The 23,976-nt window shown below is 44.2% G+C and overlaps 2 protein-coding genes across 2 annotated transcripts in view; one reads left to right on the top strand and one right to left on the bottom strand.

The window, feature by feature from the left end:
• LOC147013812 (twinfilin-2-like) overlaps nucleotides 1-5,407 on the bottom strand; it is a 43,891-nt gene extending 38,484 nt beyond the window's left edge. The window contains exons 1-2 of the mRNA XM_085851058.1: nucleotides 5,340-5,407; nucleotides 5,042-5,119 (exon numbers count right to left, since the gene is read on the bottom strand). Coding sequence (XP_085707184.1) covers nucleotides 5,042-5,119; nucleotides 5,340-5,364 — 103 coding nt within the window. The 5' untranslated portion in view covers nucleotides 5,365-5,407. The remainder of the gene's footprint in view (nucleotides 1-5,041; nucleotides 5,120-5,339) is intronic.
• A 569-nt stretch (nucleotides 5,408-5,976) lies between these two features.
• Nucleotides 5,977-23,976, top strand: EMC3 (ER membrane protein complex subunit 3). The gene is made up of 8 exons (XM_085851057.1): nucleotides 5,977-6,283; nucleotides 7,335-7,392; nucleotides 11,023-11,116; nucleotides 12,264-12,368; nucleotides 18,631-18,712; nucleotides 19,570-19,649; nucleotides 23,141-23,223; nucleotides 23,398-23,976. Exons 1-8 carry the CDS (start codon nucleotides 6,129-6,131, stop codon nucleotides 23,524-23,526), a joined length of 786 nt encoding a protein of 261 aa, XP_085707183.1. The 5' UTR covers nucleotides 5,977-6,128; the 3' UTR covers nucleotides 23,527-23,976.

The raw sequence follows: 23,976 nt of genomic DNA, 5'->3' as shown, positions 1-23,976 counted from the left end.
AGAAAACCATAAGCAACACACTACGCCGTCATGGATTAAAATCCTGCAGCACACGCAAGGTCCCTCTGCTCAAGCCAGCGCATGTCCAGGCCCGTCTGAAGTTTGCCAATGACCATTTGGATGATCCAGAGGAGGAATGGGAGAAGGTCATGTGGTCTGATGAGACCAAAATAGAGCTTTTTGGTTTAAACTCCACTCGCCATGTTTGGAGGAAGAAGAAGGATGAGTACAACCCCAAGAACACCATCCCAACCGTGAAGCATGGAGGTGGAAACATCATTCTTTGGGGATGCTTTTCTGCAAAGGGGACAGGACGACTGCACCGTATTGAGGGGAGGATGTTTGGGGCCATGTATCGCGAGATCTTGGCCAACAACCTCCTTCGCTCAACAAGAGCATTGAAGATGGGGCGTGGCTGGGTCTTCCAGCATGACGACTCGAAACACACAGCCAGGGCTCCGTAAGAAGCATCTCAAGGTCCTGGAGTGGCCCAGCCAGTCTTCAGACCTGAATCCAATAGAAAATCTTTGGAGGGAGCTGAAAGTCTGTGTTGCCCAGCGACAGCACCGAAACCTGAAGGATCTGGAGAAGATCTGTATGGAGGAGTGGGCCAAAATCCCTGCTGCAGTCTGTGCAAACCTGGTTGAGAACTACAGGAAACGTCTGATCTCTGTAATTGCAAACAAAGGTTTCTGTACCAAATGTTAAGTTCTGTTTTTCTGATGTATCAAATACTTATTCCATGCAATAAAATGCAAATTAATTATTTTAAAATCATACAATGTGATTTCCAGGATTTTTGTTTTAGATTCCATCTTTCACAGTTGAAGTTTACCTATGATAAAAATTACAGACCTCTACGTGCTTTGTAAGTGGGAAAACGTGCAAAATCGGCAGTGTATCAAATACTTGTTCTCCCCACTGTATATATATATATATATATATATATATATATATATATATATATATATATATATATATATATATATATATATATATATATATATATATATATATATATATATATATATATATATATATATATATATATATATTGTTTTGGGTTTCCGCCGCGTTAGGTGTGCGGACGACCGTTCTTGCCAAATCGCGGTCGTGCGCCCACCCAAGGCCGCAATCCAGTCGCGACTTTCCGGACCAACGCCGAAATCCAGTCACGGATGCCTTAACGCATCATAAACTAGCCAATTATTCTGTCCACGCGCTACATAGTGCAGCAGATAATCATAACAATTGTGCAAATTATGACTAAAGCATGAAATTTTTACCAGTGTTAGTACACACCATAAGCTTCATTTTCAGATCGGGAGGTAAGTCAGATTTGACCTCTGAGGATAGTGAGAGGTCAATGACCTCGATTACATTGAAATTGTCATTTTTTCATGATTCTGGTGCAGTTTGTCTGTTTTGAGAATCATTAAAAAGGTATGTTGCCATGTGTTGGTCCCTTTATCTTCTGAAGAGCCTTTATACATAATCACAGGATGCAACCATGACTGAACAAGTACTTTAAATGAGGTCAGTGACCTCAGAAAACAAATTTATTGAAATACACATTTAGGTTATTGTGGTGTCCAGAACAGCTTGCATGAAATCGTGTTGCAAGATCATCTGTGCAACCTTAATTTTCAAAGTGCACTGAACATAGTCTATAAGCTTAAAGTACAGTGAGGTCAGTTACCTCAGACACACGTATAGTACATACCGGTACATGTAATACACACACATTATCCATAAATATAAAGGTGTCTGATTGCACCTAACAGTCTCCCGAACATGCACATAATGCAGTGCACTTGAGTGCAGCCTTGGTGCACTTGCAGCGGCCGGTACACCCCTTCTCGCAGCCGCAGTGGATCAGTTCGTGGCAAGATTTTGATGCCTCTGGCAGTGCCGTCCAAAGAGGCTGCCACCCAGAGGCCTCCTTTGTCCAGCCCCAGTCAGATGGGATTGGTAACTCTGGATTCAGGACCAAAGTTTGGTTCCAGCAGTTTCCCTGGAGAGATGCACGCTTGATGTGCTGCTGGAGTGCTGCCTGCATTGGGGGGAATGTTTTCTAGAGCCCTAGACTTGTGTGCTAAGAGCGGTTTCCTAGCACCGTTCACTTCCATGGTGTTACTGGTGTGGTCATAAATCAGCACAACGAAGTGTTCCAGCAGTGACATCGACTCCTCACTGACATCACTTGGCATGCGTAAGAGTTCTTCAAAGGCATCAGTCACCTTGTTTTGATCCACACGAAGGAAGTCCTTACAGTTCTTAGGCATGACAATAGAGGGAGCCACTCTCTTCCTGACACCCTTGCCCCTCTTCTGTCTGGTCATGCCTTTCAGGCTGTCAGGTAGATATACATCCCAGATGAGGTCGAGTCTGTTGACCTTTTCGAGTTGAGTGTAGATGTAAGGTGCAAAGACTGTGTTCACATACTCTTCAAAGGTCTTTGCCGTTACAGGATTGAGCATTTGAACAATAGCTGCTCCGTCAAGGATTGCGGCATCAACCCCTGGTGCGCTTGTGGTTTTGGGTTGGTCCGATTTCAGGCAGTGTTGTAGATCTGCTTTGACTCCAAGGCGCAGTTTTCCTCCTGTTGATAATGCTGGTGGGGCTGCCTGGTTCTCGTGGCAGAAGAACTGGTCCAGATCCCCATCATGTGATTGGCAGGCAAATACAACCTCGAGAAGAGACGACAGTCACTCTTCACTGCAGCGAGTTGGATCTGCTGCTTTGACTGAGTCTTGGTCTGTGGCCGACTGAAGAGTGGCAACTTGTTCTTGGGCAGCGTTTCTGTAACTGGCTCACCAAGGGATTCAATCTTCCTCACAGTTTCTGCCACTGGGGTGTCCATGATGTCTCTCGTGTCAAGGACCAGTCGGTCAAAGCTCGACATCTGGAAATAACTACCAACACTGTGTGGAATATGTAGACACTTCTATTGGAACACAAATGCATGGTTTGTACATCATAAACATGTTTACCATTACGAATGAAGCCAAACATCAATATTTTGATATTTTTAGGTAATTGACCTCTCACTGTCCTCAGAGGTCAAAGCGAGACATCTGTAAATAATTACCAATGCTGTGTGGAATATGTAGACACTTTTATTGGAACACAAATGCATGGTTTGTACATCATAAACATGTTTACCATTAACCAATGATGCCAAACATCAATATTTTGATACTTTGAGGTCATTGACCTCTCACGGTCCTCAGAGGTCAAATCTGCCTTACATCCCGATCTGAAAATGAAGCTTATGGCATGTACCAACACTGGTAGAAATTTCATGCTCTTGTCATAATTTTATTTGCACAATTCTTATGATACGAGAGATTATCAGCTGTACTAACAGGGTTGATCACCGAATTATCGATGTACCTAATTATTCGCACGGACAGAAATACCGGGAGTTTATACCTCGACGGGACCTGTATGAAAACGAGCCGCTTAAGCGGCTTAAGTTCCGTGTGCGAAGTCGAGCGGTTATATATCGCAAAGTCCCGTCGGACCAAATGTACTTTTAGCGGCTTTAAAAGCCAGTTAATATCCCGAGCACACCATGGCAGTCAATGGCAGAAAGTGACGCAACGAGCAGGTTGACATTCAAACAATGGGGCATTTATTTACAGTAGGCATGCAGTCAATGAATGGGGGGGGGGGGATGGGGATTGGGGATAAGACACAAGCAAAAGCCTACAGCCGAGTTCTATTAAGAATGTACAAGCACGTACTTGCTCACAATTCTACTTAGCGACAAGGCACCACAGACTTTCATACAAAAACCCAAGAAAGAAAAGACACGGACTCGTAAGCCTTTAAAATTCCTCAGAGCCGGGATGACCGAAAGGCTCCGAGAGGCCGGGCAGGTTACCTCGCTGCCCTGGTGGGGACTCGATGTTTTTCGGATCGGCGATCCCTGGTGTCTCCGTTCAGTCCGGTGCGTCGCGAACACGCCAGTCGCTTGGGTGGCTTGACGAGCAGCTTGTACGGCTGCTTGGTCAGCCTCGGTGGTCCGGCTTAGTCGCGGAGGAGCGAACGGGTCCCTTGCTCTTTCAGAGTTGATGCTCCTCTGGACCCCGTTCACTCCTTGTCGTCGCCCAACCGTATCAGAGCTGTCTGCCCGGACCCCACGCTCCGATGCTGCCGCTAGCTCCGACGACTCCAAGCTCCACCGGTGAACGACGAACAACCACCTCCGCTCGCCAGCTTCACCACCAACTCCTCTCTGCGCACGTTGCCAACGCGGCTTTTTATAGCCCGAGGGGAGAAGCCGCTGGAGGTTTCGCCACCCGAAATTGGCGCTTCCCCCCCTTCACCTTTGAACCTTCACCCCAGGCTGGCTCTGCCCCCCCCCCCTTTCAGCTTTAATTGGCTGGCTTTTTCCACGGCAGAGCCCGTTTTGATCCATTTAGGCAAATCAGCCGTTTGGACGGCTGCTTGCACATGGAGGGTGGAATGTTGCCTCTGTGGCACGGTATGTCTGCGACAATGGCATCTTGCCGCTGTTGCTGAGGCGGGCGTGATGGTGTCGCAATGTTGATGGTGCTGTGGTGGGGATGGCGTGGTTGTGGAGTTGTTAAGGAAAATGTTTGTTTTAAATAAAAGATAGAGAAAGAATAACGGCTAACTCAAAGATGCACATCCCGGCACACGAACAAGACCCGTTATACATGGGTGGGGAACTCTAACCTGGAACACACACTTATCAAAATAACTGATCTCTGGGGAACCTGAATGGTGTTCTGTGAATTTCCACAACCGAAACAATATATATATATATATATATATATATATATATATATATATATATATATATATATATATATATATATATATATATATATATATATAGACCCCCTGCCATCCTGTGAGGGGGGGGAACGGGGAGGGGGGGTTGGTGCAACTTGCCAATGACCCTGACGAGAGCGTGTTTCGAGCACATCCAAATACAGTACACCGAGTACAGTAACTTAATACATCTCTCCAAGTAAATAAAACAATGTAAAACGGGTTTAAAATTTACCGTCCTCAATGGCAACCTTCACAAGCCTCATGTCGCCATTCCGGGCCTTGGCAAAAAAGCCTTTGAGTGCCTCGTTGGCTGGAGGAAGAGAAAAATCAATCGATCAATCATCGAGAACAAGTCGAGCCGTGTCAGGGACACGTCTGCGCGGCCCGCGGGCTCATGGAGCTCGGACCGGACCATCCAGTGGGAGCAAAGACGTGTCCGTCAGACACCGAGGAAAACAAACAAATGGACCCGAGAGCGACGTTGGACGGATCGATACGAGCTGCGGACACAATGATAGGGGGAAACCCACCGGTGATGCCCGTCTGGTGAGACATCGCTGAAGCTGCTGCAGGAAACGCGGAAATGATTCGAGCGATTGATTTATTTATTTATTTATTTATTTATTTATTTATTTATTTATTTATTTTAATCTCGCCCACATCCACGTTCCGTCCACTGCGACCTGTTGGTTTCGTCACCGTCGAATCGACGGGTGATTTCTTACTTTTATCGATGTAATGCGTATGTTTTCTGAGGCAGTTTTTCTATACTTTTAAAAAAAGATTCCAAATTGTATTAAAAGTAACGGAGGGAGGAACCATTCATTCTAATTTGTTTCAACTATACACCGCCTAAATGTGAAATCTCCCTTTATAACATGTATTTTTGAAAAATGGGGGAAAAAAAATATAAGAGGATTTGTTACAATAAATAAATAAAAGGTAAATGGGAAAAACAAGAGTTTTCACTGAGACCGAGACACACACAAGATTCCGTTTGATAATGTAAGTTTTTTTTTTACATTTAATAATGTTCGTGTATATTTAAAATTATGTTTAATAATCAAGTAAAAATAATTTTAAAGCGTCTGGTGATGAAAAACAACAAAACAAAAAAAACTAATCCAAAAAGAAAATGAGGAGGAGGCGGAAGAGGAGGAGGAAGAAGAAGAGGATTCGGAGGAGGGATGAAGAGGATTCGGAGGAGGAGGAGGAAGAAGAAGAAGAAGAAGAAGAGAAGAAGAGGAGGCGGAGTCTGAGGGGGAGGAGTCTGATCGGATCGGATCGGACGGGACCGGACCGGCCGTGACGGTTGTGCCATGACGGAGCCTGAGCTTCTTCTCGATTCAAATATCCGAATCTGGGTTGTTCTCCCCATCGTGTTGATTACCTTCCTCGTTGGGATCATAAGGCATTACGTGTCACATCTTTTACACAGTGAGAAGAAAGTGGAGCTCGAGCAAGTGTCAGACAGGTAGTGTGTTGATGGAAGAGAGGCGTGAAGGCCGCAGCCGTGTATGTACAGTGTGTGGTGTGGTTATGCTTTGGAGTGTGCTGTGCGGTGTGTCTGGTGTGGTTATGCTGTGGAGTATGCTGTGCGGTTATGCTGTGGAGTGTGTTGTGCGGTGTGTCTGGTGTGGTTATGCTGTGGAGTGTGTTGTGCTGTGTGTCTGGTGTGGTTATGCTGTGGAGTGTGCTGTGCTGTGCGGTGTGTCTGGTGTGGTTAAGCTGTGGAGTATGCTGTGCGGTGTGTCTGGTGTGGTTATGCTGTGGAGTGTGTTGTGCGGTGTGTCTGGTGTGGTTATGCTGTGGAGTATGCTGTGCGGTGTGTCTGGTGTGGTTATGCTGTGGAGTGTGTTGTGCGGTGTGTCTGGTGTGGTTATGCTGTGGAGTGTGTTGTGCGGTGTGTCTGGTGTGGTTATGCTGTGGAGTGTGCTGTGCTGTGCGGTGTGTCTGGTGTGGTTATGCTGTGGAGTATGCTGTGCGGTGTGTCTGGTGTGGTTATGCTGTGGAGTGTCTGGTGTGGTTATACTGTGGAGTGTGTGTGCGGTGTGTCTGGTGTGGTTATGCTGTGGAGTGTGTTGTGCGGTGTGTCTGGTGTGGTTATGGTGTGGAGTGTGGTGTGCGGTGTGTCTGGTGTGGTTATGCTGTGGAGTGTGTTGTGCGGTGTGTCTGGTGTGGTTATACTGTGGAGTGTGCTGTGTGGTGTGTCTGGTGTGGTTATACTGTGGAGTGTGCTGTGCGGTGTGTCTGGTGTGGTTATACTGTGGAGTGTGCTGTGCGGTGTGTCTGGTGTGGTTGTGCTGTGTGGTTATGCTGTGGAGTGTGCTGTGCAGTGTGTCTGGGGTGGTTATGCTGTGGAGTATGCTGTGCGGTGTGTCTGGTGTGGTTGTGCTGTGTGGTGTGTCTGGTGTGGTTATGCTGTGGAGTGTGCTGTGCGGTGTGTCTGGTGTGGTATGCTGTGTACTGTGCTATTTGGTGTGCTTTTTGCAGATGTCAATCTTATGGGTTTGTTGTACTTGCAGCCAGGTGCTCCTGCGAAGCAGAATATTGCGAGAGAATGGAAGGTATATCCCACGGCAGGTAAAGCAACTTAATTTTTACATGCACTATGGTGGTTCCCATTGTACATCACATTCAGCCCTTATGGTTGTGCGACGGGAGGGGAGGGAGAGGGATGATTGAGGGCAGAATCGGGGTGAGGGATTCTGGCAGATATGGTGCCCAGTTTATCGTCCATCCGAGAGACTGCACACACACAATGAAGAATCACCCAGCCTGTGAAACACCGGGATGACAGTTTATAGCTGGGTCGGGATTCAAACCCAGGCTACACAGAGTGAGCATGCATACCTCTCGGCTTTCCTGCCATGATGTGGTGATTCATTACTTCATAACAATTGAAAACATTTTTTACTCATTGGGTCATTCCGTGTCAAATCAGCCAAAAAAAAATGAAATTCTGTGGTGACCCCCTCAGATTTTCCTGAAAAAATTCTCAAAGCTACCTTAGCATATAAGAGGAAGGTTTGACAAGGTATAGCTCAAAATTCCAAGTAGTGTCCGAGATATGGCCCTACAAACACCCTTGGGGTATTGCAATTCTGGCAGTCGCGAGTTGCAGATTTGTATCTGAAGCATTTTTGGAGGGCTCTAAATTACAGAGTTTTACAAGCAGAGTTCTGAAAATTCACACAAATCGTGTCTATTAGTGAGGCTTTCAGAATCTGACATAAAAAAATGTTCTACTTAAAATACTTTTTAAGATAAGTACTCTCAAAAGTAGTGATTTGTAACATGCAGTCAAAAAAAATTGAGTTTTCAAATTGCTGCCAACAGTCGGTTTATTTATCATGAAGAATTTTGTTGCCTGATTTACATAATCTAGTGACTGGATCATTTACACAAGAAAACTGAAACCTTTTGGAGCAAAATCTTGGGTGTTATAGGTGTCTGAACTTTGCTCCAGACTCAACGACACTGAAATTTACCCCGGTTTTACCCCAAGTGTTCACCATGTTGACAGTTACACAGCTCTTTTAAATTTTTGTCACTTAAAGACACATACATATGCACACTGTGGTAGAAAATTCAAGAGTTGTTCTCGATCCCTTCTATTTTTAAACGAATTTTTTTTTTTAATGCATCCATTTCTAATGATTCTGCAGTCCCAAAAGCTACTTTTTTAAAATAAATTTTTTACTAACAAACATATAGAAAAAATAAAGATATTGTAACGAAGTATGACTTAAGTGGAATCTAACAATATATAAATCAGTTTAGTAAAGCTTAAAGAAGTGTTCCAAAATCATTTCCAAAGTTAGGCATGAAGCACATCTCTATCTTCTTTAGGCTTTAACCTAATACACAGCCCTGTAGTAACTGCCAATGCTCATTGTTACATTTTATTATATCCTGGCAATTATAAAACTTATCACTGTTCACTTTGTACAATGGATCCAAGTACATTTGTCCAAACCATTTGATATGAAATTATGAAAAAAAAAAGTTGAATCACATATTGTACCTACATTTACAAATGGATGTATACTTTCGTACAATGTACACTAAGTATATAAACAATTAGATATGCAAATTAATATTTATAATGGTGATTATTATGATCACATTATGTGTCTTAATTTGTAGTTGAGATTGGCGGCGACCTGAAACTAAAATATCCTTTAAAAAAAAATGTGAGCCAAATTGAAGTAACCACATACTTGTTCTGACCAAAAAACACAACAATTTCATCATTGTGGTGCCAACTTGTAAATTCTTGACATGGCTTCCACTTCAAAAGCACACCTATTGCTTTTATTCTACATCATTCATTGAACATGTTTTTTTTAAATAGTGGGCCTTTTTAAAGATAGAAGGGATTGACAATAACTCTTGAGTTTTCTACCACAGTTTGCCTATGTATGTGTCTTTAAGGGCCAAAAATTTAAAATAGCTGTGTAACTGTCAACATGGTGAACACTTGGGGTAAAATCTGGGTAAATTTTAGTGTCGTTGAGTCTGGAGCAAAGTTCTCTCTGACCAAAGATTTTACTCCAAAAGGTTTCAGTTTTCTTGTGTAAATGATCCAGTCACTAGATTATGTAAATCAGGCAACAAAATTCTTCATTATGAATAAACTGACTGTAAGCAGCAATTTGAAAATTCAAATTTTTTTGACTGCATGTTACAAATCACTACTTTTGAGAGTACTTATGTTAAAAAGTATTTTAAGTAGAACATTTTTTATGTCAGTTTCTGAAAGCCTCACTAATAGACACCATTTGTGTGAATTTTCAGAACTCTGTAAAACTCTGGAATTTAGAGCCCTCCAAAATGGCTTCAGATTCAAATCTGCAACTCGCGACTGCCAGAATTGAAACACCTCTAGGGTGTTTGTTTGGGCCATATCTCGGACACTACTTGGAATTTTGAGCTATAACTTGGCAAACCTTCCTCATATATGTTAAGGTAGCTTTGAGAATTTTTTCAGAAAAATCTGAGGGGGTCACCGCGACCCCTGGCTGAAATAACATGGAATGAGCCACCTATGATTAACACGCATTTGATAATATGAATGAGGAAAGTGGGGAAAAAAAAATTATCGTTGGAAATTGTTGTGGCCTGTTCCAAATCGGACCACGGTTGAGTAGGCCACAAAACATGGTGGCTTCAGATCCCAGCGAGATTACCTAGGATACTCCTTTATACCCCATAGAGAGCGGTGACCAAGGATCGCCTGATGAAGGATATAATTAAATAATGCTGTTGATTATCTTCAAAAGGGGTGTTTTAATTAACCCAAACACCCAATTTTCACACTTGTACTTCCTTGCAGGGGTGTTTGAATTAACCCAAACACCCAATTTTGACTCTTGCACTTCCTTGCAGGTTTATTCGAATGCATGCAAAGTTTCAGGCTGCTAGGTTTTATAGTTTTGGAGTTATGGAAGAAACACACACACACACACACACACACACACACACACACACACACACACACACACACACACACACACACACACACACACACACACACACACACACACACACACACACACACACACACACACACACACACACACACACTGACATTTATTAGTATAGATGTGTTTTAAAACTTCATTAAAAATGCAACTATTAGTGGCAAATGAAGATTTGCAGTTGGAACAGATTTGGCTTCAATTGGTTCTTATTTTTCTTTTCCCAGCATGCAGCTACGGGTAGCATCATTTGCTGGGGACGCAGCTGTGCTGCCGATGCAGTGCCCACCATAATTTAGAATTTGTAACTTGTTCATGGTGCCATTGATAGTTCGCCTACTCTTCGCAAAAGACACAGTGGGATGCTTAACGTCCACCAACTTATGCCGACAGACAGGACGCCCAGTTTTACGTCCATCCTAGGGACGGCACACATATTCATGAATCACCGTCTGTGAGACATCAGGATGACAGTTTATAGCTGGCTCGGGATTCAACCCCAGGCTAGACAGCTGAGAGGCTAGTGTGCATACTTCTGGGCCATCCTACCAGCCCGAGGTATATTTTGTGAGTGAGTTTCAAAAAAGAATACAATTTCAAGGCAATTTGATTAGTGGTTTGGTAAAACAATGAGATTACAATGGAATATCTGTAATTGAGTTGTTAATGAAATGTATTATAAATATTCAAAACACTGCAATATAAAGTGGCTTTTTCTTGTTCCCTGCAGTCATTCATTATGCGTAAGCATTACTTCAATGACCCAGAGACTGGATTTTTTAAGAAAACAAAGCGGAAGACCATTCCCAAGAACCCAATGACAGGTAATGAAAATGCTTGAAATCCGCTGAAAGTTTTTGCATTGTATCAGTGGGGGTGTCGGTGGGATTGCTTGTTTCTAGAAAGACTTAAAGGAACCAAATTTATGAAGGTTGGAATTTTGAACTCCAGTCTTCTTTGGCATAATACCGGAGGACAGCATTTTTCTCTGATTTTCTTTGTCATTTATAATTGGGTTTCAATTTTTGCTTTTTTTATTGTCCAAAGGAGGAAATCTCTTGTTGAGCTAATGTTCCGAGTCGTCGTTCAACAGCCAGATTGATTTTGGGTCGAAATGGCATTTTACCGGTATTGGTGAAACAGTTAAATTAGAGAGTTCATAAAACACCTTACCCCACACAGCCATGAGAAAAAGGACATGGGAAGGGTTTTTGAAACTCTTGCTTTGTGTTTCCCAAGCACGATCCGTGTTTGTTTTGTTTGTGAACCTTGCACAGCAGGCACGTTGGTAACCACACGAAGCCGATGGGTCAAACGGAACAAGCCAGAGCTGACGATGCTCCGCTGAGATGTGTTTTTGTTGCCATCGAAGTTTATCCATACATTTGCACAATTACAAACCTGCCAAGTAAAGGCAGATGTCATTTCTGTCTGTACTTGATGACACCACACATTGATTACAGCTGAATGGTTCTGAATAATATGCATAATTGAATAATAGTTATATCGAGATTGGAACCCAGGCTCGTGTGCGTACCTCTAGGACTCTGGGCTATTCCGTTCCATTCCAGAAGTTTAGTTCCATTCCAGGTATATCTGGGCCATTCCAGAAGTTTAATTGTTGACAAATTAAAAAATTTTCATTTCTGCCACGTGCCTTACAACCCCCGAGCGCTCCAGTTTCCCACAATTGTCGCAGGCAATGCAATAAACAACATTAAAGCTATCACCCTTTATAAAAGGATATCCAAAGCTTGTGATTACTTTAAGAATGGAGCAACCTGGTATTATCCTGACTCGGGCAATGTGTTCCGAGGTTTGTATGGGAGAACACCTTCCTCTGCCTGCATTCCCTTTACTGAGCTGTGGGGTTATGTGGGTTTGTTCCTTTGGTTGGTGGTTGGAAGAAAAGTTTAAGTCCTTGTTTTGTCCTCTGTGAAATATGATTATTGTTTTTTTTTCCTATGTCAGACCCCAGCATGCTAACAGACATGATGAAAGGGAACTTCACCAATGTGCTGCCAATGATCATCATCGGAGGTTGGATCAACTGGACCTTCTCTGGCTTCGTAACAAGTAAGGACTGCACATGCAAATATCATGTAATCACAGATCTCGTCACGACCAGTTGAGCTATTGATATTTGCAAAATCAACAATTTCATTTTTAAAGGTCAAAAACGGATGACTGAAGAAACTGTGGTGCAGCTTTAGAGCTCATCATTGGCATCTCAGAAAATGGTGTTAAAGTTGGTGTCTCCAGCTTGGTTTCACTGCTCACCCACCCCCCACACCCCTCCAAAGCAATCTGTCGTACTCACTGATTACTTTTGTTCAGTTGGTACCAGCTCACCCAAGGGAGGCACCATCTGTGTACAGGTTTCTGGTTATTGACTATCATCATTGGAGCAGATGTCAGGAAGGCCAGCTCTCATGAAAAAAGGGACACTCAGGCAGGGGTCATTGGGGGCTGCCGTCGGCCCTCTTGAGGGGTTAAGGGGCAGCTCCCTTTGTAGGGTCAGGGGGTAAGTCCCCAAAGCTATTAGGTGTCAAGTGTTTAAATATGCCTGAGATTGTTTCTGGAGCATGAAACTATGGTGAAACTACGGTCACACTGTGTACGTGCAGGCCAACGGCGTTATGGTAATTCTCATAATGACGAAAATAAGCCAAAAATACTGAGAATACAAGACGCATGGCAGCCCCGGGAAGGTATGAAACGTGATGCAGGACACTTTGGTACAAACCGGGGCGATCTCGTAGAATACGGGACTGCTGTTCATTAGTGTCAGATGTTTGCCCCTCCAGTTAGCTGGCAGATGCTACATTGAGGGTTGTCTCCACTATAATCTCCTTCACTACAGTGGTGCTGATTCCAAGGAGCATCCTTGAGATGAGGCTGAGAGAGTCCAATTAAAAATGTACATATATACATAATATATTCACAGCTTCCAAATTAGAACCTCTTTCATGCTTGTGTCAACATTGTCCCCTCTAAACAGTGTGACCTAAGTTCGGCCGGCCCTTTCTCTTTTGGATTTTGTCCGTGCCGAACTTCGCTCGAAAAAAAGTTAATGTTTGTGTTCACTCTTAGTTTTTTATTTTCTCCTTGGCAACATGATTAAACCAGACGTTAAGTTGAACTCCCCTACCTGTCGCTCATGATGCAACGAGATTGTCTGGTTGGGAAGTACAGCGTTTATTTCCATTCTGATCTACTGTATTGTTGTTCTTTGTAATCTCATCATTTGCATTAATAAGAACCGGCCAACACCAATGCGGTAGTCAACCCAATGATTTGTATTCGTACAAATGGCTACATTTGTTTTGCCACCATTTGTAACTTTCTTTCCTACTCTTTACAACTTCACAAGACGTGTTTCATCGCCACAGCTAAGTCATCATTAATCAACATTATTATTGACTTTCTTTTTTTTGTCTACATAGTTGAGGCTCATGAAAGAGCTAGTACTAGTACACTGAATGGATCAGGATGCAACAGGACAAAAGGAACAGTAGAGAGAGGGGGGAGCCACCAACAACAGAGTTGAAGGCCAAGATAGAGGCAGACTTGGACAAACAATGGGTATGGGGGGAGAGGAGGAGAGGAGTGAACAAGATGGATGAAGGAGGAGGGATTGGGGTGGGTTGACGAGGGTAGAAAAGATAATGGTTTTGGATTGGAGACGATCTGAGTTGGTGGTGAACAGCTGTCTTGAAGACCTGTAGAGAAGAATGACATTAAAAAGAATGTGGAAGTTGGTTCTGTAGGTGGGGAAAAAAAGAGGAACGAATGAGTGCTCAGTGCTCCTAAATTTAGGTAGTTTCACCACAGAAAGGGGCAGAAACCTGGGGTGGTGGACAAAGCACGAAAAGTAGAGGGTTCAACACCAGAATGGAGGTGGTAGAAGACAGAGAGACCACTGACCTGTCTGTGACGGCGAACTGATAAACCCATAGACTCAGCTTCATCATGAGAGTTTTCAATAATCTTGAAGGCCTTGGTTTCCACGGTGTCAAGCTGAGCAAGATGTGAGGCTGGGGTATCAGCCCCGAGGGGAGAGCAGTACTCCATCAAGATGCGCATGAAGGCCATGTAGGTGGATAGGAGTTCAGGTGTGCCAAGGAAGGACCTTGTGTGACGGAGGATGTCCCAGTCGGCAGCGGGCTTTGGAGGCCAACTTTGAAATGTGGTTCACTCAATAAAGATCATGACTGATAGTGAGATCCAGGAGTATGATAGACTAAACTTCCTCAAGAGGATTGTAAAGAAAGTCGATCGGAAGGTTTTCCAGACGGTCCTTTCAGAGCGAGATAGTGAGAGTGTGAGATTTGTCAGGATTGAAAGAGAAATTACAAGTGTTTGACCAGCTTGTGATCTTGTCAAGGTCTGAAGAGAGGAAGAGGTTGCAGCCCACCTGTCTGAAGGATGAGGGATGTCATGACACAGGGTAGTAATCAGCAAATAGATAATGGGGATTTTTCCTTCGGGTCAGAGAGATCATTTTCTCGTTTTTAACGCTTTTATGACGTAAGGCAATGTTATGATATTGTTATGGTGCCAGGCGTCGGCCGCGAACCGACCGCTCTGACGGTCGGCCCGACGGTTGGCAAGTCGAGTCGGCTCGACCGATCGCCCGGAATATAGATCGCCGCCCGGATAAGTCCGAATCGACGGGTCCTTTTACAAGAACTGAAATACGCCAATGGGCAGACCACGTGGGGTAAGGTCGATTGCCAATCTTTAATTTACCTAAATACCCACGTGATCCAACTACCGGGGTATTCCACCCTCGACGGAACTCGTACGAAACAAGCCGCTTAAGCAGCTTGTCCCGTGCGCGATTCTGAGCGGCTTAATCGCTGAGAACCATCGGTCTAAATGTCCCCCTTTTACGGCAAACCAACGGCTTTCTAACTCCCAACACACGAAATGCTCAGTCAATGAAAGAATCGACGTGACGAGCTGAAAACATTTAACAATTGGGGTATTTATTAATAATAATGGGGAACTAGGGAAGCACGTAAGAGCAGAACTGTACCGACTATGCGAAATGCAATGCAAACATTTACAGCACACAAAGCACTTAACAATTTCCGACTTATTAGACGGGCCCACGGACACACATACGCACACACACCCAAGAAATGGTGGCTGAGGCCTTTAATAACGAACTCCAGCTCGGAGGACAGATGAGCTGAAACCCAGAACCTATCTCGAACCTCTCCACCTCGTGTGGTATTCAAGTTGTTCGGACCTGGGCTCCAGCGAGAGCGAGCTGGATCCAATCGCCGTGAGCCGCGATCCTTCCCGAGCTCCTGCGAATCCTCCCGCGCTTCTCAACACGTGCTGGTGAGACGAGGCGCCGATCCTTCCCGTCGATGCGTCGCTTCCCCGAGGAACCACCTCCAAGATGAGGCCGACGAGTCGCACCAAGCCGGGAACCAAACGGAGAACAAAGAGCTCCACGAACTAAGAAGAAGAAGCCACCACTCGCAGCTCGAGTCGAGCAACCGGCTCAACTCTCTTCCAAACAAAGCAGCTCGAAGCAAAAAGCTCTCCCTCGCCAAGCAGAAGCCGAAGCTCAATGAACCACCAAAGCAGAAAGCCTTCAAAAAGCCTCCTCCCGAGCCAGGCCGCAGCCGAAGCTCTATCGAGCCAAGCGGGACCCGACGGCCTGCTGAACAACTACCCAGCAGAAGCAAAAAGCTTCCGAAAGCCTCAACCCTAATCCAAGGCAAACAGGACCCGAAGGTCTGCTGAACTACGCAGACCCCGAACAAAGAAAGGATCTCCTCTTTATCCTTATCCGTCCCCTCCCCCGCGCGCCCGGAGTGACCGCAGGTGGGAGGGAGGTGTTTACGTCCCGTGATTCAGGACGGGAGGGCTCTTCTTCCTCTTCGCAGAAGAGGGGGAGGGAAGTCTCCATTGTTTCGAGAGCGTTCCCTAACAGTTGAATTGAATAACAGCGCAACTAATCGATTTCTGCACATTTAAACAATGGAAGGTGAGTTATCTAGGGAACAAGCACTTATCGACATAACTGACTAAAGGACCTGTATGTTGTGTGCAATCAAATTCCAAATTTGTAACAATGTTATAAATTTGTTTATTTTGGGAGCTCTGATTTCTGAGAAAGATTTCTTTTATTTCTCTCTTAGGAAGATGAAGGTTGTGAGTTTTGCCACGACCTTGCCTTATATTGGTATTTATGTTATAAACATGCGCAGCTGTTTTCAAAGTTCTGTGACTTTTCGAAATGATATGACTTGATCCACCCCAGGATGCTCGGTGCGCGTGCGCAGGAAACAGCTGTGTTTATGGCGATAAAAGGTGTATCCCATGAACGAGATAAGGATTGTTACCTAAAATGGCTCACAAAGCTTCCAAAAGAAGCCAAAAATACTTGGAAACACACCTGTGAGAAAGGGATGTGCCTCTGCCCAACTAAAGAGTTGGAGAACTTTCTTCACTCACCCAAAAAGCTGAGATCTTGCAACTTTCCAGACTGCAAACTGCCGTAGATATGGACTGGTGCAAGGCTAGTGGGGGGGGGGGGGGGCTGTGGACTACACATTCTAACCGGCCTCCCCTGTCAGTGAGGGAAGGTTGTCGTATCTGGGTCTTGTCAATGCATAGGTTAAGTTTTTAATTATATTTACTCTTCATCATATTTGGGAGGAGGGAGTGGGAGTCTCTTTTTCAGTGAGGAATTAACAGATTACATGATTAGTAAACCCTCAACATACCTTGTAAGTTAAAAGGAAGAACAGAACACAGTATGATGGGGGAAGAGGATCATAACAAGGCAGCTTCAAGGAAGTCTGGTGTTTTCCAACAGGTCCTATCCATTTCTTTATTTTTTTCATGAGACAAACACGACCACGTGCACATTTCAGACAAACTTTTGTGACTTTGTTTGTCACCACATTTGCACAAACTTGTGTGCAAGATCTGTTGTGTGTGTGCAAATGTCTGGCTGAACGTTGTTGGCCGAACGACGGAACCTGAGGTTTTTGCCAACTTTCCAAACTTCACACCAAGCCTCGTATTATATAATACAAGATAAATACGGTAATAACATTTTGCCATTGCGTTAGTGTGGCATCCATCAATTATTCGAAGAAAGTACTTCACCAATTCCACAGGACAGAGCAGATCTACTCCTGCAAACAAGAAAAGAAGGGGTTTCACCCTTGACCGATTATGGACTTCCTCTGGCCTTAGTAATCTCTGCCAGGTGGTTTGTGTTCTTATTAGTCCCCTTCTGGTTTCACCGGAGTGGACTATAAGATTTGCTCTCCATCTGTCCCTTTTAACATATTCAACTGAAACTTGATACATGGCTTTATTATAATATGATGCAGAACAAGTTCGAGTGTTTCAGGGTGTTTCGTCAATTTTTCACAGAGTTATTCCCTTTTTGGACTTGTAACACATCTACAGGGGACGTGTATTGCAAAGCAATTCTCACTATTGTTACCGATGCAGCAATCTTTTGGTCATGTGTCAGTGAAAGGAGCATTAGACCTTGAGACATAATCATAATTAGACCATAATCTCAGTTTGTCTCCTCAATCCAGGTTTGCATTTGGCATGATGTGTTTACATGGATCTCCATGAGTGGTTGTGTAAGCTCATTTACAGGCCAGCTGCAAGTTGCTTCCTCTCTTTGCCTCAATTTCCTGGGTGATGTATGGGTAAGATATGCTGGCAAGCTGCTCGTGTAATTTGTGAACGGAGCACGCTTGGTTTGCAATTACACGTGGGGTTTGATATTGTGCTTTGTAATATGTGGCAAAGTAGTGAGCAGGTGTGCCATGGTGAATTTGGTAGTGTTTGAGTCCTGGAGCTTTGTTTACTTGTTTTGCCTGTCGATCGTACATTAAACCATTCCTTTTTAGCTTCTCATTCTTGCAGGGATGGGATAAGCGATTACAAATGCTGTGCATCACCAATGACTGCTGTGTTCACATATACTTTAATGTAGATCATTCATCCTCATATCTACTGTAACCTATAATATCCCAGCACTGCTTTATTGTTAATTGCTCAGTCTTGTTACCTCCGCCACCAAAGGTGGACGAATGGATGGAGCTGAAATAGCTGAATCCACTATTGAGAAGCGGTGTCCACATACTTTGGCCATGTAGTGTACAAAACGTTAACTGCTCAGCTTGGCAGAGGTATGCACTCTACCGAGTGCCGTTCTAGTTACAACATTGTTATTATCCATTACACATCACTGATGCTAATTTGTTGTCTCCCTTGAAAGACTCTTTACATGGAAGCTATGTCCCAAAGCATTGTGAAAAATAAGGGTTATCATGTCTTACAGCAAAAGTTCCCTTTCCCTTGACTCTCCGGTTCAAGCCGATGCTGCAGCGAGGGATCGAGCTCGTCTCTCTCGATGCCTCTTGGTGAGTCGCTCTTGGCTGCCCGCCGCAAGTGAAGTTTTCATTGCACCATTTCCTGTCTCTAAAGCACCTTGTGTTTCAATCACCCTTTGCAATCTACAGCTTTAATTGGACAGTTATTGCAACAAAATATATTTTTTTAAATACACGAAAAAAGATTGACTTTTTATTTTTTATGATGGCTACACGTATGACGGGTTTCTGATCCCCTCTTGCCCATAAATGAACCCCAAAACAGTGTGTTAACCTTTTGCAGCATTTGTGGGATTCTCGAGCATCGGTAATCCTCGGCAAGGCAATACTTTGGTAGACATGGAAATTGTTTCTTCTTGTCCCTCGCTTCCTGTTCTTTTCAACTCTATGTTGTCGTTCCGTTATCAAATTGTAGTCCATTCCTGCCATTTGTAATAATAGGAGTTCCCTTACAAGGGACTTCAATGCAGGAGGAGTCCATTAGGCCCATCAAGCCTGTGCAGTGGTTGCCAACCTGGGGTTGTTTGTCCATGCTCTTATCCTTTTTAAACGCTGAGTATCCAGCAAGGAAGCAGCACGTACCATTTTCAGTCTTTGTTATGACTCAGCCATAGAGTCACTGATTCGAACCACTGACCTAGACTCAATAATGGACGTGCTAACCATTGCGTCACATAATCTGGTTAAAGGGTGTTTCTTTTTTTTTTTTGTCTGAGCTCATGGAGCAGTCAGAACTTCAAAAAAATCGTAACATCACAGACCACAATTAAATATTTCTCTCTGATTTACACCCCCACTACCCCAATCCCTCCACACCAAATTCAATGATGCTCATTGGGGATCAGATGCTTGTGGTGTTTTATTCGGTTTGTGTGTGTGGTGTGCAGGGTCAGCTCAGCCTCCTGGTACTTCCTCAACGTGTTTGGCCTGCGCAGCATGTACACTCTCATTCTTGGCCAAGATAACGGTCAGTTTCTCTTCTGGGCCGTGACTGTTCTTTTTTTTTTATTTTTTTTTTTTTTATTTTTTTTTTTTTTTTTTTTTGTATACCTTGGTCGAGGCTCGTATGAGAGCTAACACACAACTCACAGCAAGGAGGCATGAGACAAGAGGGGCGGGAGTGGAAGGGACAAAACATTGGGGAACAGACACAGGTGAACTGTGGAAGGGAGAGGGATGGGGATGGGACGGGGAACATGGCGAGGGGAAGATGGACATTAAAGGGACTTTCAGGAAGGAAAGCAGGAGAATTGAAGGAAGTGGGCTTGGGTGGATTATCGGGGGTAGAAAAGATCGAGGATTTGGATGGGGGAAGATAAGAGGTGGTGGTGAACAGCTGTTTTGAAAGCCTGAAGGGAAGAATGGGAAAGAATAGAGTGAGGAAGTTTATTCCAAAGGCGGGAAAAAAGAGGAATGAAAGAGTGAAGATGAGCAGTGATTCGTGATTTTGGTAGTTTTACCAGAAGGGGGTTGTTGGCGGACCTTGAGCGCCCTGTGGAAATGTGGTTGGGACAAATCGCAGAGAGAGCAGGGCTGGCAAGGCTGGAGAGGAGTCGGTAGAAGACAGAAAGACCACCGACCAACCTGCGGTGATTGAGTGAGAGGCCCAAAGACTCAGCTTCATTGCGGGAGATGCCAATGATCTTAAAAGCCCTGGTTTCGACAGCGTGAAGTCGAGAAAGGTGGGAGGCAGGAGCACCAGCCCAGAGGGGAGAGCAGTACTCCATCAGGCTACGGACAAAAGCTTTGTAAGTGGTCAGGAGCTCAAGAGGGCCGAGGAAGGACTTTGCACGACGGAGGATTCCCATTCGGCGACTGGCTTTTGAGGCAAGGTTGGAAATGTGACTTTCCCAGGAAAGGTCATGGCAGATAGTGAGACCCAGAAGCTTGAAAGAAAAGACTTCTTCCAGAGGATTGTTGAGAAAGTGGATGGGGGTGTTTTGTAAACGGTCCTTTCGAAGAGACATAGTGAGAGTGTGAGATTTGTCTGGATTGAAAGACATGTTCCACGTGTTGGACCAGTTTGTGATTTTATCCAGATCTGCAGTGAGCGAAGAAGCTGCTGCTTGCCGGTCTGAGGGATGACAGATGGTACGGCAGAGGGTTGAGTCATCGGCAAAGAGAAATAGAGGATTTTCCAGAGAGTCCGAGAGATCATTGATGAAAACCAGAAAAAGAACAGGGCCCAGAACGCTACCTTGAGGAACTCCAGCCTGCACAGGAAGAGGGGATGAAAGAACTCCATTTAGGGCCACACGTTGACTGCGACAGGAGAGGAAGTCTGCGAGCCATGAGTGGAGATGGCCTTGAATACCATGGGCAGAGAGTTTGGTGAGTAGGGCAGGGTGCCAGACTGTGTCAAAAGCACGTGATATGTCCAGGGATACGGCTCGGATTTCCTGTCTGGCATTGAGGACCTCCATCCATTGATGGGAGAGCAGTAGCAGCATATCTAGGGTAGAGTGACCTGGTCTGAAACCAAATTGATGATTGGAAATCAAGCCATTGGAGAAGAGGAAGGATTTCATGTCTGAAGCGATGATGGATTCCATAACCTTGCTGATGATTGGGAGAAGGCTGATTGGTCTATAATTCATGATGTTCCAATGATGTATGCTTTTCAATGTTGCAATGCAATGGCTACTGGGAGTTTCCCCGAAAAACTCGCTCGATGGAGTCGACGGTAAAACTTGTATTTGCCACATAATTCAACTGCAGGTGAGGATGTGATGTTTTGTCGAGCTCAGATAAACCAAGCAGTGTTAAATGCTCTCAGTCTTTCAGGTGCCTTTTTGTAAACTCCAGGTGTGCTGTCATGTGCCTTTTTTTTTTTTTTTCTCAGGAGTGGCTTCCATCTGGCCACTCTCCCATAAAGCCTAGATTTGTGAAGTGCTGCAGAGATGGTTGTCCTTCCGGCAGGTTCTCCCATCTCAGCCAAGGAACTGTGTGGTTCTGTCAAAGTGCTCATTGGGTTCTTGGTGACCACCTTGACCAAGGTCCTTTTTGCCTGAATTGCTCAGTTTGGTCAGACGGTCAGCTCTAGGAAGAGTCTGGGTATTTCCATATTCTTTCCATTTCCTCATGTTGGAGCTCACAATGTTCTTGGGAACTTCAACACTCTAGAAATTGTTTTATACCATTCCCCAGATCTATGCCTCCTCACAATTCTTTGTCGGAGTTCTACGGACAGTTCCTTGAACTTCATGGTGGAGTTTCTGTTCTGACATGTGCTGTCAACTGTGGGACAGGCCTGGTGTTAGCTTAATGGTTAAGGTGCTTGGCTTAAGATCTTAGAGTCTTGAGTTCAAGCCCCTGTCGGGCCATTGAATTAACACTAGGTGGGTTTGACTCAGACTGTCATTCTTCCGAGGTCGGCAAAACGAGTATCAGCGTGATGGTAACAGGGGCATTGCAGCGGCAGCACAACCGCACCCCTAGAAAACGATTCAGCTAAGCAGCCACAGGCTGCATACGAATAAATAAACTGTGTGACCTTATCTAGAAAGGTGTGTTTCTTTCTAAACCATGTCCAATGCGTTGAATTGGCCACAGGTGGACTCCAATGAAGTTGTTGAGACATCTCGAGGATGAAAGGAAATTGGACGCACCTGAGCTCAATTTTGAGTGTCCATAGCATAGGGGTTGAATACTTATGATGCAAGACTTTTCATTTTTAATCAATTTGTAAAAAAAAATTCTAACTAAATTAAAAAGAAATCCACTTTGTAATTTTGGCGTATTACGTGTATATCAGCAACAAAAAAATCTCAATTTATTCGATTTAAAATTCAAGCTTTAACACAACAAAATGTGAAAAATTCAAGGGGTGTGAACACTTTCTTGCAGGTACTGTAGAAACAAATTCCCGTTTATTCACGGAATCTGAATGACACTGATCGTGATATGCCGAATTTTCCAATTATTATTTTTTTCCCTAATTTTTTTTTATAACCATCTCAGCACTCACCTCTAAGATAGCCTGGGGTTCGAATTCTGACCTTTTTATTTTATTTTATTTATTTAAACATCCACGACTCAAATTCAAATCACACAGCAACTTTCAATTCCTGTCCAGAGGATGACAGGCGCAGAATGATAGTTTCGAGTCGAGAATCAATCCCACATTGTACAACATAATAGTCACGAACAAACTGCGGATTGATTATTCTCCTGCCTGCAAGTTATGAATCCCCTACCAGTTTCACAGTTATGCCATATTTAGACTTAGAAAATATCACATCGGTGGGGGATATGTATTGCAAAGCAATTCTCACTCTTGTTCTTCATTGATTGGCTGCTTCATTAACTTTTTTTTTCAGTAGTTAAGCTGTGATTACATCTGGTGCTCGGATTTGCAAACGAAGCACTGTGCACGTTTTAAGAGCTGTGCCGAACTGTGGTGGAAGTTCAACATTAGCTACATGTTCGGTTTGGCACACATCCTCCTTTCTCTTGCAGAAGCCGATCAAGCACGGATCATGCAGGAACAAATGTCTGGCGCTGCGATGGCCATGCCTCCAGACTCAAACAAGGCATTCAAGGTATATTTCAAAGGTTTGGGTGAATGTTGACCCGTGCAAATGACAGGAGAGCCACACAAGGGGCAATAAACAATACTCCATCAAATCAAGGCAACCTGATCCAAACTCGTGACCGAATTACGGAAGTTGACGATCGTTGCAGCATATTATAAAACCAGTAACGTGTGCTTGCAGGCAGAGTGGGAAGCTCTGGAGATAACCGATCACAATTGGGCCCTGGAGCACGTGGAAGAAGAACTGACGGCCACAGATCTAGACTTTGAAGGGATGTTTGAAGAGGACAGGGAGCCTGTCATGTTCTGAAGTTCCAGCACCGTCTCATTTTCCTCGTGCAATTGGCACCGATCATGAAGCAGCAAATTAACCACTCATCACTTGGTGCAGCACTTCACAATGCAGGGATTTTGTGCATCATCGAACAGGACCTCAGCTGGTGACTCAAGTAGGCTCTGGTTCCTTTCGATTGGCATGGGAATGAAACTCGTACCATTACGATGTAATTTGTTTGATTGTGTTGCTGCTGTGCTGCAAAGCTAATATTTGCTCCTTTTTTTTTTTTTCAAATCATGCCTGCACCAACCACCTCCACAATTTTTAATTTTTTTAAAAATAACCATCTCGGCATTCACTTTATAAATGTTTGGTTTCTGCTCTGTGATGTCAGCTGATCACTGGGTAAACTACTCGTACTATGCTCGGTGTTGAGATGCCATTCACTGGGTGTAGTCGTTTAAATAAAGTTCTAGTACTGAT

The sequence above is a fragment of the Eptatretus burgeri genome, chromosome 13 (assembly GCF_056783735.1).
Source record: "Eptatretus burgeri isolate ZD-2024b chromosome 13, Ebu_testis_v1, whole genome shotgun sequence".
NCBI lineage: Eukaryota > Metazoa > Chordata > Myxini > Myxiniformes > Myxinidae > Eptatretus > Eptatretus burgeri.
This window is presented reverse-complemented; position numbering and strand designations above follow the sequence as displayed.

Coding starts and splice junctions, on each gene's coding strand:
- EMC3 (XM_085851057.1), top strand. CDS start 6,129: ATGACGGAGCCTGAGCTTCTTCTCGATTCAAATATCCGAATCTGGGTT. Junction 6,284..7,334: donor CTCGAGCAAGTGTCAGACAG/GTAGTGTGTTGA, acceptor TTGTACTTGCAG/CCAGGTGCTCCTGCGAAGCA. Junction 11,117..12,263: donor TCCCAAGAACCCAATGACAG/GTAATGAAAATG, acceptor TTCCTATGTCAG/ACCCCAGCATGCTAACAGAC.